Source organism: Myripristis murdjan, chromosome 16 (genome assembly GCF_902150065.1).
Source record: "Myripristis murdjan chromosome 16, fMyrMur1.1, whole genome shotgun sequence".
Taxonomy (NCBI): Eukaryota; Metazoa; Chordata; class Actinopteri; order Holocentriformes; family Holocentridae; genus Myripristis; species Myripristis murdjan.
In genome coordinates this window covers 20,546,615-20,562,244 of record NC_043995.1, presented here as the reverse complement: position 1 = coordinate 20,562,244, position 15,630 = coordinate 20,546,615, and the positions used below count along the sequence as shown (strand labels likewise).

Genomic DNA, 15,630 nt, shown 5'->3' with positions numbered 1-15,630 from the left:
GCCTTGCCTGTCTCAGATACTTTAAAACAAAGACTGCTCAGCTCATAGTCAACCAGTCCTGTGGTTTGATGTGTTGTGGAGCTGGAAAGCTGCATAACCCTCTAGTTACAGACACAGACGCAGACGTAGGCTACTTTACACAGTTTGGGGGCATCCTTCCTTCACAGGATAAAACTGTACCCTCACGTGTCTTTTGAAAAATTCTAAAGAGTATACGCCCCTTTAGCAAGATTTTAACACAGAAACATACTTTTGTGCACTAGAAATCAGAGAGAAGTGTAGATGTAAAATTCCCACGGCTGTAATTTAACTATAAGCAACGCTGAGAGGCAAGTTCCATATTGGTTGCCTGTACAGGATGATAACAGATTTCATAAAGAGGTGCAGAGGAACCAATTAGATGCAGTGGTAGGGAGAACTACAAGGCTATTAGTTATACTGAACATAAAGAGAATAATTGAACTCTGATTCCTTACCATCAGCCTCTATACAGTGGCAGAGGTCCTTCACTGACAGATCTAGGATGCGTCTAATCTGCATCCATCCTGCTTTACACGGCAGTGAAGCCTTCTTCAAATGTTTTAAGACAATGGTGTGTTGTGAAATAATGGCTGGTTATCAGATTGATCCGTCTAACAACTTGGGTAAAGAGCCCAATTTTTTCAAGCTTTCAAACTGTTCCTCCTTGGGATAGGATAGGAGCAATAATGTGGTAATTCACCACAATACATAGTTAAGAAATTGGATTTGTGTAGCAGGTTGATCTGTGTATCCACAATATTTCTGTCCCCAAGAGGAAATGTTTGAAAATTTCACATTTCTCCTCATCTTCTTGTATACCTGTAGAAAAAGTCTGGTCAATATAAGAGTGTACAGCACTGAATTTCTGTATGTCTGCTCAATACCGACTCCTGACCAGAAAGTGTGGTAGAGCATTATTTATCTCAGGAAGGACTGGATGCCTGTGTTTCTGTTTCTTTGCTTCTTTTATTGTTGTCCGCACAGCTGGTTAGACAGGCCAGAAACTGAAAGATTAAATAGGCCACAGCTCCATCTCACCCAATCACAAGTCCTGTCCTCAGGACAGATGCTTCATGTGCCAGCTATTCATGATGCCATAATGTTTCACTAAGGCTGTGGTCATGCTGAGATGAAGCAAGGTGCACACCTCCACTTTCAGGAAATAAAAACTAGACGTTATCAATGCTGTTTTCAGTAGTTAGTCACAGTGGAGCCCTTAATGGCCAGGTTACTCATGGAGTTTGGATATGACCAAACAATTAATGAACAATAGAACTGTTTGCGTTGTGCGCTGGCCAAAATTTGCAAAGCAATTTAAAAGTGTTTTGCATCCACTGTGACATAATGTATTCAGTGCACCAAGAGAAATAATTACTTTTTTGGTATCAATATGAGGAACTGGATGTGGGCCAAGAACAAGTTGTTCACAAGCCTGAAGCTTAGGGGGTCCTTCAGTGGCTCCCTTCTTCACTTTTGTTATTTACAGCTTGCACAGTAGAACTATTGATTTGATGGGTTTGACATGGTTAGATCCTGCCTATCTGTTGCTGTGATACCAAATGTCCAATGCCTTACACTGTAAATGTGATTACTGCTGGCTTTTGATTAACTGAGATACAGGCTACAGAAGCTACGGAGAAATTAACAACCCCCTGCCTTCTTTCTCATGGGTTATAATTGGAGAGCAAACCTCTCAGAGGCGCGCCACAGAAATCGAACTGCAGCGACCTTCTGCCAGTGATCAAAGCCAAGCCCCCCACTCTCACCCCCACCCAAGAGACGAAGGGAGACAGCAAGGGGAAAGAGAGGGAGAAATGGAGGGAGGGAACCCTCACAAGCCATCTCACATCTCTGCAAACGTTACCTGCTTTACATATGAAACACACCTTTCTCCTTTTAATTCCCATGAAATCTTGCAGGAAGCGGTTATCACAGGAGGGGGGTTGAGGAGTGATGCCGAACGGCTAGAGGGGCCATTACAGAGAATCCTTCATTACACGAGTCGAGGCTTTGGAGTATTACCCCTGTGAAAACACTCGCACCCCTGGGCAGATAAGGCAAAGAGAGTAGATTGTCTAATCTTATTTCTCTCTCTGTGCCACATCTCTACATGGGTAATGTAGAGTTAAACTTATCAACACACAAGGCTTTGACGTGCTTTAAACCCAAAAGACAGGCTGGCTCAGATCTGCTGGCTTGTAACTGTGTCTGAATAATCGTCTGTTGTATCCTCGTCTGTCCGTGCCTGGAACAGGATTTGGAATGGAGATGGATCATCACACCACATCTTGGTCCATGATCAATCAATCAATTAATCAGCCACTTTACTCTCTTGTATGTGTAGTTCATTTGTAGCAGCTGGGTCTTAACCACCGAAGAGCAAGAAAAGCATCAAGTCATCACATCTGAATTCGAAAGAACAAAAACTCTCCAAAGGCCTCGTCTTCGGAAGGCAATATGAGTTCCTTGGCAAGACATCAGAGCAGAATATATAAATATCCTGACTCATCCATCGGATACATGTGGAGTCCATGTTCAATTTTCATTACACCAAGTCTCTCACAGAGCACTGTGCCCTTAGCAGATATAATTTACGGTAGCTGCAGCTTGTAGAAATATAGACACAAGTGCATGAAATGTAGAATACTTATCAGACTATGAAACATCAGCATCCAACCAAGTGGAGGAATAGCAACCACAATCAGCAATGACATACTTAACTCTCCCTGATTATTCAAGGACATGCATTTACCCAAACTGTGGCTCAGTAGTGCTCCTATCAAAGTGGCGTATATCTGGGTCACTGGTGGTGTTTGTCTTCGTTTTTTTCTGATATGTTCCTATGGTAAAAATACCATAGTTTATCCTCTTTTGCATTTATAGAATAGAGCTTGCAAACATTTTTGGCAGACATAAATCTTCACAACATAAACTTTATACTATAGTATATACTACAAATACAATTCTATACTATATTATGATGACATACATCATAATAAATGGTGTCAAATGATGTAAATCATATGATGATATGGCCTTTATGTGGTAAAACACGTGCGCTCTTGATTTACTGAGGTTATAATGGTTTATATTTTATCATTCTGAAGATTAACACTCAAGACACGAGGCATTCATGACTGTTTTGTGGATATTTAAATAGCATTTATTGGTATGGATGAATAATTAATATTCATCATCATTAATATTTGATTGGCTGAATAAGAAAAAATTTGGGACAGTTTTTGTGAAATATTAAGTGATCAACTCATCTTTCTTCATCTGCACATGAATCTTCTCAGCAAGCCATAACACAACAGTGAGTTAGCTGCTCACTTATCGTGAACAGGAAAGGAAACAAAAAGTAACCACATAGAAAATCTATTAAGACTTTAATTTTTCTTAATGTTTTTAAATACATTCTGGACAAGGACTGGTAACTTTTTGCATGAATAAGTTATACAATAAATAAAATCAAACACATTTTATTTTGTCTTAGCATACACAATCAGGTGTACCTGTAAGACCCCAGAGTGTCTGGCCGACCTCTGTCCTAACCAGCTTCAAATCCAGGTCAGGTCGGTTTCACACCCAGCTGAAAATGTAAGCGTTTAGTCTGGGTTAAATGAGAATCATCAGCCTGTCTCAGGGGTGTTCCAGGTCCTCAAACAGGAAAGTGTTACGAAACTAAATGACAAACAAGGAAAACATCAGTGTAGGCCTAAAGCATCTGAAGTCACAGGAGGTAGCATCTTACTCTCCCGCTCTTACTATCTCTTTTTTGTGTAGCAGGCAGTGTTTATTGATCACTATGATTATCACAGCCATCCATTCACATTTGACTGCATTTTTCATAGACTCTACAGTGAGAGCTGCACATGAAATGCCTCAATATAAAGCTGCAATGTGTAGTTAATTTTTGCCGATGGACCAGTTATTTTCTTCCAGGAATCTACCATGGCTGTCTTGTATGGAGAGACAGTCATTTATCATCAGAGCAGCAAACAGCCAGGCACTCGTACTACAAAGATAATGTACAAATAACATGACCTAAACATGGCATGGCCTTAGATTTGCCAGAGACTGCCCTTTACACAAAGCATATTGCACTTAGCACAGGAAAACTTCAGAAACTACGCAGGAGACAAAATACAATCACAGTTTTTTTCAGTGGTCTTACAAAGGGGTGTCCAGGGGTCAAGGGTGTCAGCTATCAGCTGAGAAAACTAATAATACAGGCGTTCCCTCCTTCTTTAAATGACCCAATCAGAGCTCTCCAAAATGACTGATGGGGCATGCAGCCACTTGGGGCTGGAATATAATTTTGTGTTAATGAGATCTTTTATCTAAATTGCATTTATGTGGTACAACAGAGGCTAATGACACATAAATTCTGTGATAAATTTGTGCCATTACACTTACTTCAGTGTGCTAAGTAGGGCTAAGTATGTACAGTGCAGGTAGAATGTAGCATGCAGAGTGGATGTAACTCATTGAAAGTGCATTATGCAAACAGATGTACCCATCTCTGCATGACCTATCAATCACTTAGAACACGAAAGCAAGAATAATGTCATCATTACTATTACTAAGGAGGTGTGCATTTACTGTATCTAGTTCAGCTTGATAGTGACAAGCTAACTCCTGGTCTTTTCACACATTAAGAGACTGCTGTCTCAGGAAATAGAAATGACATAGTCTGCAAATATATCACTTTGGGCTAAGTCCATAGTGCATTGTGAATAAAAACAGTGGCATCTGTTATTTACACGCACAGCACAGATTTAACACCAGAAATTAATATATGTATGAAATTAATTAGCTCTAACTGAGCAGGTGTGGTCTTGGCATTTGGGTTTAATGTGTGCTAATTCTGGCTTTGCTAGTAGCAGCGTAAGCACCAAACAGTGGGCCAGGCACTGTTGGGGGTTAATCAGGGAACAAACTGACCACCTGTTTTTGCACGGTAATGAGGAAACTCTCACTTATCTGATTGGTGCATTGGTATGAGAGACTATTTTTGGGGCGTTTGCTTGATTGCTCTCTTGGAGAACAGCGATTTGAACAAGGTAGTCTTGTTATTGTGGTGATTACACAGGATAACTACACTGGAGGTGCTGACCACTGGCAGTGAGACTACAGAAATGTCTGGTCTGAAATGTGAACAGAGAAATTCAGAGTCTCTGTCTGTGTCTTTCACTTGTACTCTCTCAGATAAAGCATACAAAACACAAACAGGCACACAAACAAAAAACAATGAGCAATTGGAAACAATGCGAATAAATTTAGAACAAGGAAGCAGTTGTGTGTTAACACATAAAAACAAAAAGTCCTGTGTTCACACAATCAGATGTATAGTATAGGCACACACACACGCACAGACACACACACATACGTACATAAACACACACACAGCGTGTTTGTAGCTTCTGCCAGCTCTGTGCCTCTGCATGCCGACTGTGTGTCTGGCACCAGGGTTAAGGTCTGAAACCACACACAAGCTGCATGCTCCGTCTGGCTTTCACACACTCTAAATGGGGTTTATGAATGGCTAGGACTCAATGACTGAGTCAACACCAGGGGCCACACTCAACCCAATCCGACAACGGGTTTTGGAGATAAGTCAGAAACAACATTCTCCCAGCACAGCCAGGAAGCATGTTTAAATTAATATGCCACCAGGTTTTCTTTTGTTTCACATCGCAAACATTGTGCTGTGGAGTGTGTCAGTCCACAAATGTGCTGTTTGTTTGTTATTTCTGGCTCAGCTCAAGTGCTTTTAAACAGTGGTTAGTAGTATGTGTATGTGTGTATGGGGGGGTATTTCGGTGGCTGTGTCTGTGTGTGTGTTTTTGTGCTATAGTTGCTCCATCAAAACTGTGTTTGATCAGAACACTGCAATGAGTCCAGCTCTCGACGTTGCGTGGAGCCACACCTACAGTGACTGACAGACGATCACAATGATGGATGCATAAATGGACAAGGCCTCTATTCACAAACTTGTGCCCTCATTGGGATGTATAGGCTACACGTTGCCCTACTCATGACCAACAAAAAAATGCTGTACCACATTCATGCTCTCCCACAGGACATACAAACATATGCACACACACACATCCTCTAGGTCCTCACCACTGCTCTATCATAAGATCCAACACTCGATTGACATTCAGGTCTGAATCCAGACTGAAGTCTGTCTCTACAAATGGAGCTGTGGGTGGGCTCAGTGGACGGAGGCCAGACGTCAGCGATTCAAGCCAGTCGGCAGCGTCAAACATTGCCTGAGCCCGCCGTTTACGCGAGCTCCCAGTGGACGACAGAGGGGAGGAGCAGAGGGGAGGTGGAGGAGGGGCTGGGGCCACTTGGTTGGGTGCTGTTGAAGCTGGAGATGGTGGGAGCTCCAGTAGGAGAGAGGAGCATAGGGGTGAGGACAGGAAGTTGTCATCCTTAGAGTGATGCTGGGAGGCCTGGGACGGATCAACTTGGGGAGGAGGTGAAGGGCCAGGGGATAAATGAACAGGGGATTTGAGGTCAGAGATAACAGCAGAGCCTGGAAGAGCAGAGGAGGAACAAATTCAAACACTAACATCAAAGGAAGAGTGCAATAAAAGCTGCAGTCTTTATTAATTAAGTAATACACACCGCCACATGTGATAGGCTCATCCAGAATATCATCTATGGACTGGCTAAGGTCCATCTAAGGCAGAGAGACAAGAAAAACACGTGATTCCCACTGAGCAAATGGGACTTTTCAAAAATTGATGGTGTTCATCCACAGACTCTCACCTGTGCTTTCTGGATAGCTTCCTGTAATTCTTCTTCCAAACTGCGAACACTGGGTGAGGTTTGAACGGGACTCGCTGTAATCTGCACCGGCAGCTCAAAGTCCTCGCTAATTGTATTGCTAGGCTGAGAGCAGAACACCTGATTGGAAAACAGGGGTAAGTCAGTTGACAGGGGATTATGATTGTAAGGTCACATGCTTGAGCAAATTTCTTACATTTCAGCCAGCGTAGTATACCCTTAAATGAGCGTCCTTTACATGTCATCAAGTCATTTTTTTTTTTTTACCTGAGTAAACAACACCTCTGCCTGTCCATCTGTCTCTGGCTTCCCTCTGAGGCATCCTGGATCCTGTTGCAGGAATGGATGGAGGGATCCGACACTAGACTATCAGATGAAAGGAAACGTTTCACTGATCATGCTTCTGCAAAATAGTTATCCTATTTTTATAAAATGAACTGCTCTCTGTCCCATCATCTCAGCTCCTCTGTCCTCACCTCGTTGCCAGTGTTAGCGGTGCGGTCCCTGGGTCTGCTCCTTATTCTCTCCCTCATCTCCAGCTCCACACTCAGCTCCTGCTGCTGCTGCTGCTGCTGCTCCTGCTCAGTTCTCCACAGGGTGCCACACTGCAGGGGTGAGGAGGAGGAAGACAGGGGTAGACTGGGGCTCGGGGCTCCCGATGCAGTACTAGCAGGAGCCAGGAAGACAGCACCAGTGAGACTGCACTGTTCTCCTGCCACACTGACCGAAGCAGCATTCGGGAAACCATTTGGAATAGCATTCAGAATCCCATTTGGAACACCATTAGGGGGGCCGCTGAGAATCCCATTAGGAATTCCCCTTTCCTTTGTGTACATCTGTTGGTTTGGGCTGCTGCTGGGTGAGTCCTGTCCAGAGCAAGAGCTGGAGCTGGGGCTCTGGTTAGGGGCCGGTAGGGGGCAGGTGGTGAGGGGCTCCAGGCTGGTACCCAGCTGGCAGATGGGGGCAGGGGTGAGGCAGGTGCGGGGCAGCTGGAAGGGCCGGAGACGCTGCAACAGAGCAGGCTTGGTGCCGGAGACAGGGAGGCCACGCTTCCGAAGCTGCTGACGCAACTCTGAAACCTGAGGAGGGGAGAGGGTGGAGGTGGAGGGGCAAAGGCCATTCTTGTCAGTTTATCTTCCTCATGACTATCATGTTTTCTATCATGTTATCAGCCCTTTTTGGTTATTATTATCTGTTTGTCTTTTGTTGTGTATGTATCTATGTGTATTTATGAATGTATGAATGTATGTATGGACTGTGAGCTGCAAGATACCTGAATTTCCCAATGGGATCAATAAAGTATCTATCTATCTATCTATCTCTTCTTACTGCCAGTCTTGCTTGATAGAGCTGGTTTTCTTACCGTTAGATCAACAAGGTTAGGGGGGAGAAGCTCGGGCTTGTTCAGCGGACTTGTGTCCACAGGGGTGTGGTTTGTTGTGGCAGGAACGGGTTGGGGGTTTTGGGGCATGGCTCCTGAGGACTTCACAGTGTTGGTGTGATCTCCACTGCAGGAAGAACGGAAGCATATGGTGACCCGAACCATCTGAAAACCTATGTCTTTAAACATAGCCAAAAGTAGCTGTCTCCAGCATGCATTAATGGCACTGTATTTAACAGCAAACTGCCAGCATACCTGGGTGCCACAGTGAGCTGTTGTAGTTGTTGTTGTGGCTGTTGTTGTTGTTGTTGTGGTTGTTGTTGTTGTTGTGGCTGCTGCTGTTGCTGTAGCTGATGCTGCTGTTGCTGTTGCTGCTGGTTTTGCAGGATTTGCAGCTGGAGGAAGACCTGTTGCTGCTTCAGGAGACGGGAATAGGCTGGGTCTATGGGCTGGGCAGGGGCAGGGCTCTTCTGTTTGGCTCCTCCCCCTGGGAAAAGGAATGACGACTATCAAGCCTTGATTCAAACACATAGCCTAACAGGAAGCCATGAGTGCAGTGATTTAGTGAAGTTTATGATAGATGAAAAAGAGTAAAGCATTTTATTAGTACCCCCAGTTCCAGACCCTCCTCTCTGGTCTGGAGGAATGTACTGGTGATATTTGAGTTTCCTCATCTTTGGTTTGGTGTCCCGCGGTTTCCGAGGACGGGGGAGACGACTGAAGTTGAGGGAGCTGGGCAGGGAGGAGGAACAGGAGGGGCTGGAAGGCTGAGCTGTCTGCAAAGACACATATCAATTAAAATTTACTATAACTGCTACTATACTGAGGTCTTCATTGCATAACCAGATGTGAACACTGACATATAAAATGTCATCCACAAAACATGTCATGTCAGGTCACTCCATCTCGTGTGGCATAAATAATCCATGTCAAGGTCATATTCTTACATAAAATGGAAACATGCCTCTCAAACCTCCAGATGACAGGGTGTGCTAGTTCTGACATACAGCCACACTGCTCATGTGTGAATGTGTTAACCTACAGGGCAAATACTGAGCTCCTCCAGAGGGGCAAATTGACAGTAATGAATGCAGAGACGTTTACAGAGCATTGTGCTTGACAGAATCAAAGGGCAACCATTCTGTAATGTTAAAGAACTAAAATGGTTAGGGACAGCATGAATCTTTTGTTTTGGATGAGATTTCATATGTATATAGATAAACCCTTAAGAAATTAAAGCAATTACCTTATTTCTAGAATGATGCCAGTGCATTTTTCAGATTAAAATGTTAGTTCTCAATTAGCTTCCAAGGGGTCATAAAAATATTCGGAACAGATCGCCTTTATAAAATTTAAATTAGCCTAAAACATCAAAACTAAAATGAAAGTTACAAGGTTTGTATGCCACAGCATCAGTATGCTCTGCACTTCCTAACCGCTTTGACTAACCCCAGGTTACCTTTGGCAGCAGGGGTGTGGTCTGAGAGGTCAGATACATCCCATTTGGTCTCCCAGTTGTTGCCATGGAGGTTGATTCGCCAAGTGTTATGCTCATAGGTTGGCTGATGCCCTCAGTTGCCGGGAGCAATGCCAAGCCAGACTGAAGGCAGCAAAGAAAAGAGAATATCAGAGTTGACATATAAGGCTATTTATTAATTCATCAGTCTGTTAACATTTACTTGTGGATGTAGCTCAGTTTGGAAATCTAATGTATTCATCAGAAGTCACTGATTGGAATTTATTAGCTATGCAGCCCTAGACCGTCTTCCTTTTGCCTACATGGTGCAGTGCATGAATCATAAACAAAACTGAATCTCAATGCAATTTCCTTACCTGAGCATGACTGGGGCTGTGGTTAAGGGGCGGGCCCACAGGTGAAAAGTCACTCAGTAATTGGTCACCTGAGAGCCCTGGCAATGAAGAAACTGCTGGTGACTGCTGCACGCCGCGTTGCTCAGTAGACGAGGAGGAGCAGGAGGAGATGTCATCTTCGAAGACATCAGTGGCGAGAGGGAAAGCTGCAGGACCTGAGGAAATCAAAAGTGAAAGGACGTAAGGTCAAAAGAGGAGTAAAAGAGGAGGGGTGGGAAATCAAAATGTGTGTATGTGAGCCTGTGTGTGCCCATGCATGCAGATGTGTGTTGACTCACGGTTCTCCAAGGGCAGTGTGTGTTTGTGCTGTTGCTCCACGGATCCGGGCTGGCGTTGGATGCTCTCATTGAGGTCCTCTGCCTGGCGAACCCTCTTATGCCTCTGGGCCCCACACACACTCCTGTCTGTGGGTGGGAAAGAGGGGTAGCAAGGGTACAGATAAGTATAGAGCAAGGGACAGATGGGAGATCAGGGGAGATCAGTAGAGATAGAGGGGAGAAGGGAGAATATTGGCGAGAGAAAGAGAGAAGCAACAGGATTTCAGAGCATATGTGATTTGAGCATGCACACTGTTGCCATAGGCGATCAGTCCTTGTTCAAACCAGCTGAGGCATCAAAAAATAGTAAACATTCCTGCCTTAAGGGAGATGCATTCCCCTGCATGACAATACACAGTCACACACTCAGTCACACAATCACATTTTCACACAGCATTTTTTACGGAGCAGAAAAGCACTGTTGTAAAAAATCAGAGAAAGCAGTTGGAAGGCAGGTGGAGTGCTACTAGTCTTTTTAATTAAAGAGAAAAGTTAGGAGGGCGGAGAGGGGAGGAGGAGGAGGAGGAGAGAGCCAGAGATGTAAGTAATAGCAGGAAATGGGGATTCTGCTCCCTGGTGGGCTGGCTTATCATGTACTGTCAATCATTGATATGTTTGCAGGCTGCTCAGAATGGAGAGTTACAATATACAACCAGGTCACATTTATGTTTGATTGACAGCTGATGAAACACCAAGCTCACTGCAAAATTCACACACACACACACACACATACACACACACAGCTACACTGGTGGAGTGGAATTGGAAAGGGGAGAGGGGACCAGACAAAACAGATAAGATAAAAAAAAAAAAAAAAAAAAAAAAAAAAAAAAAAAAAAAAAAAAAACAGAGCGAGAGAAATGGGAAGATACTGCAATCACACAGGATAGCGTTACAGTGTACTTTGCTGGGAGCATACAGAGTAAAGCAGAAAGAGACAGCAACATTACTGTAGGCTGGTCATCACCTTGTGCAGTTTCAGTGCTCAGACCACTAGGGGGCAACTTCTGAGTGGCACCATCGTCAGTAAGACGCTGCATCAGGAAACAGCAGGTCAAACCAACAAGCAGGGCCCAGGGATCAGTTACATTGCACTTCATTCAGGGGAAAGTTAAATACACCTGCAGTCCATTTCCAAATTATCCTATATACATACTCATTTACAACAGTGCTTCCCCCCAAAATTTTTTGCAAGGCCTTTGAAATAGCTGTTAAACCCTAGACTCTCTAAGGAAACCAAAACAAATGAAATTCTCTCTGGCGAGGTCACACAGAATGCCGCTCAAGCCATAGGGGAAGCACTGATTTAAAATGCAACCATTCACAAAATTCAAGTTATTTCAGTCTTCATGAACCACAGCGAAACTGCTCTGCCATGAAAGCAACAGTGGTAAACCAAATTTCTGACTCTACAGAAATAACGCAATAGCTTGCAATCATGACAACAGGGCATACATGGAGTAATAAATTTTACATGGGTGCTTGGCTTTTACTGCAACAAGGTCAGTGTGTTATCTGTGGTGTGGAACAATTATGTCATGCTGTTGTATATCATTGACCTGAGAGAAACAGGATGCTACTCACCAGAGCTTCACCCTGGTCTTTCTCTCCTTTTTGAGAGGGACAGGTAGATTTCAACCCTAAACACACAGACACGGTGTGGTCAAATGCAATGAAAACACAGCAGATTAGGGAGGAATAGCTGCTTCAGAAATCTCTTTCAGAAATTAAACATTTATTTTGGTGTTGTTGTAGCAGCATAGAGTTGGTAGCAAAGGGGAGGGTATGAACTAAACCCAGCTCTGTGTTAGACAACCACCAGGTGAGGAAGGTGCATCCACCTCCTTCCCCCAAAGTTACAACATGAAGCTTCTTAGGCATTCTTTAGTGTCGACAGCTGTCAGACCGAACAACACTTCCTGTCCAACTGGCCCCAGCCTCTAACTAACAGAGAGCTAAGAGGGGTGCAGGGTGCCTGGACTGTCTACACACTACTCTGCATTGCATTTTGCATTCCTGACCTTTAAATTACTCTGTACGACTTTTGTTGTATAGAGGTGGGCTGGTCATATTTCTCTAAAGTATATGTATATGAGTAGGCACATTTTTGTTTGCATATGTTACCTCCATCCACTGCACATACTGGGTAATTAATTTGTCCAGAGTTTCATGCACCTTAAATCTACATTCCTGGATACTTTTTGTACATATGTATGGCCTTCTGCAGACGTTTTGATTATAATGGGAAAATAATGTGCCCTCACATGTATGTGTTTCATGTTCCCATATCTTTCTCATTGTTATATATTGTACATACAGAAATTTCTATTCTGTTGTCACGTATTTCATATATTTCTACATATCTGGACTCAGAAAGTGAGATGACAGACAGCTTAGCAGGTCATTATCAATCATCCACAAAACTAGCATGTAGTCATCCCACTGAGACGTGAAGCACACTGATACAGAAACACTAACCAGAGTCTGCATTGATTTCATTCTGCCGTCGGTTCTGAATCCTCAGCTGCAGGACTGAAAGGCAAGAACAGAGTTTGAGTCGGCTGTGTTAATAAATGTTGAATCGTTACAACTTGTTGAAATAATTTGAACAACAATTAACCCATGACTTTGCAGTGTTTGTACGTTATAGGCAATCTTCTGGTGTGCTTGCCTAACTACGCCACACATAGACACCCACCCACACACACACACACACACACACACACACACACACACACACACACACATATGCATGAACAGGGCAGACAAGCACAGCCCAACATGTGAATTAAGGTAAGGTTGGGACTAAGTTCTTTCCCCATAATGCAATTCAGTGAGTTCTGAGACCTGAGAGACCTGAGAGATCTGAGGAGGGAAGGGGAAAGGACAGTGGGGGGGGGTGAGGGCAGTAACTATTTATCCCTCAGTATGTCTATTTTGGTCAGCCCCATCCCCCCTTCAGCTGTCCCTCTCTCTCTACAGCCTCTCATACGTCCCCTCCTCCCCTCGGCGTCATTTGTGCTGCTAACTATATTCCTCTTCCTTTCCTCTGTGTCAGGCAACCCAAAACAAGAGTTTACCTCATTAGAAAATCTCGATTCTAATTGCCTCGACACACTGTGAACTGTCTTCATGACAGCTGGGGTAAGGTGTGTAACAGGGTCTTCACTTTCATACAGCGTGTGTTCGTGTGTGTGTGTGTGTGTGTGTGTGTGTGTCCGTGCGTGTGTGTTTGTGCGTGCGTGTGTGTGTGTGTGTGTGTACACCAGCAGATTTTAAGTCCTTTTCACAGCACATGTATTATTATCACTGTTCGCATATTATTATTACTGTTTTTACTAAACATATCCATTTAGAATTATGTGGAAACCCATCAAAATGTTGCCTCACTATGGAAAGCTGGGGTGACAAAAAAAAAAAAAAAAAACATGTTGCACAGCATTTGTCAACACAGCCATTTATTACCTTTTACACAGTGAAATATGTGTAATATGTGTAATATGGGTTGAAGCGACACTTTTTGCCCATGTCATTACGCACTAAAGCCAAAAATGTTCCTTGCATTTTCAGCTCTTTATGTAGAGTTGATCACACAGTTTGTGAGCACCTGTGTGTCTTTTATGAGTAAATGATATTAGTCAGGTGATGGAAAGCTGATGTGTCATGCTATGTAGAGAAATGCAAATGTAAGAAACATCACTGGCTGAGGTGCTTGAAGATAAGATGACACAGGCACACTTGGTTTAACACCTTGTTCAGGGTAATAAATGGCTGTGTTGGAAGAGGTTTTTGCACCATCAGCCCTCCATGTACTGGAATCAATTGAGGTGAAGGGCCTCAGGTAGACATCCAGTGTAGTATTGATTATTTATACAATGAATATGCAACCCAAACAAAATATATCATATCCATCATATCAGATGTGAACTGACAAGTCAATATAGTTATTAACAGAGGGCTATATATCGGTCTAACCCTTCTGTGTGCACAGTTCATTTCAAACAGACCAGCTGCCGAACAAAATCACGTTTTCCAGCAGGTGTTTTTGCACCTAGGGGACTCTCTGTATGTCATTTCCTCGCCTCTCTATTTTACAGCCGTTTACGACAGCCAGCCAAGACCACAATAGCAGCCGGTGCTACTTATAGGGAAACTTGCATTATGTAGTTATGGGGCCATTATTTTTTATAAAGCGATGTGCCATTGAATACTGATTACCTCCTGGAAACTGTAATCGGTAGTATGTTATATTGGATTATCCCAACTCATTTATGCAATTTATTGTTCCTTTCAGTTACTCATGGATTATTGTGCCCACTGAAATTTAACAGATTGCAGAATCTTGACCGACTCTGATCGGTTATTGTTATTGCCATCACCTACAATGATTATGAATCTTTTTCTCTGTGAAATGTGTTTCACAGTCAAAATGTCCCTTTAACTTGCAAAATATAGTCCAGTGTACTGCAAAAAATACATGATCTGTAATCCAGTTACTAGCCTACACAGTTCAGAAACAGATTGCAGCTGGCAGTTATTTGGAATAAGATTACTGTAATTTGTCATTCCTCTGTCCTGGTAACAACAAACTGCAGACTTTACTTGGGGTCAGCACATCACCTCTGATGCCATTTTTTGTGTTGTGGTTGAGTACTGATAAAAAAAAAACAAAACAAAAAAAAAACTTATAGATTTGTTGGGGTGCCCCAGTGGCTCATCTGGTAGAGGGCATACTCCATACCGAGGAGTCCTTAACAGCCCTGTGTTGCATGTGACCCCCTCTCCCTCCCCTGCCCTTCCTGTCTCTCTCTACTATCAAAATAAAGACCATGTTTCAGTTAAAGTGTCACATTGATGACAGTTACACTGACATAAAGAGATCTATAGCATGGGGCTCAGCTGTCTATATGTCTATTCAAGACATCACTGCCTGTGGGCAGCAATCACTAAATCTATTCACCATGATCAATACCTTCATTCCATCGATCACATGATAGATAAGATGACTGACTACCCAATAACCTTCACAAACACTTCACCTCTACATGTTGATGCTAATGTTGCCAATAACTCCTGAGACGTACACCCATTGTTGATGGAAAATAAATCCTTTTCTCCTTAATTGCCACGCGTTGAGACTCCAAAGCAAATGGCTGTTTCCCATCCTCACCTGAGCGGAACTTGTTCCGGATGAGAAGCGACCTCTCTGAGGCCAGCAACGTCATGTCGGACGGGGCG

At 43.4% G+C, this 15,630-nt stretch overlaps 1 protein-coding gene across 1 annotated transcript; it reads right to left on the bottom strand.

The window, feature by feature from the left end:
• Positions 1 to 6,146: 6,146 nt before the first annotated feature.
• Positions 6,147 to 15,617, bottom strand: LOC115374141 (myocardin). The gene is made up of 15 exons (XM_030072911.1): positions 15,563 to 15,617; positions 12,871 to 12,924; positions 11,977 to 12,032; positions 11,360 to 11,426; positions 10,354 to 10,479; positions 10,037 to 10,230; positions 9,663 to 9,803; positions 8,814 to 8,979; positions 8,459 to 8,690; positions 8,186 to 8,330; positions 7,299 to 7,901; positions 7,090 to 7,188; positions 6,805 to 6,942; positions 6,661 to 6,715; positions 6,147 to 6,568 (listed from the first exon to the last, which is right to left on the bottom strand). The coding sequence occupies exons 1-15, from the start codon at positions 15,615 to 15,617 to the stop codon at positions 6,147 to 6,149; spliced, it is 2,553 nt and encodes an 850-aa protein (XP_029928771.1).
• Between the last annotated feature and the right edge of the window lie 13 nt (positions 15,618 to 15,630).

What these genes read in the sequence shown, in the direction of transcription:
- LOC115374141 (XM_030072911.1), bottom strand. Translation starts at nt 15,617, where the DNA reads ATGACGTTGCTGGCCTCAGAGAGGTCGCTTCTCATCCGGAACAAGTTC. An exon ending in CCACACCCCTGCTGCCAAAG is followed by an intron (nt 8,980 to 9,662) that starts GTAACCTGGGGT and finishes GTGTCTTTGCAG; the next exon opens with ACAGCTCAGCCTTCCAGCCC. An exon ending in AGGAGGGTCTGGAACTGGGG is followed by an intron (nt 8,691 to 8,813) that starts GTACTAATAAAA and finishes TCCTTTTCCCAG; the next exon opens with GGGGAGGAGCCAAACAGAAG.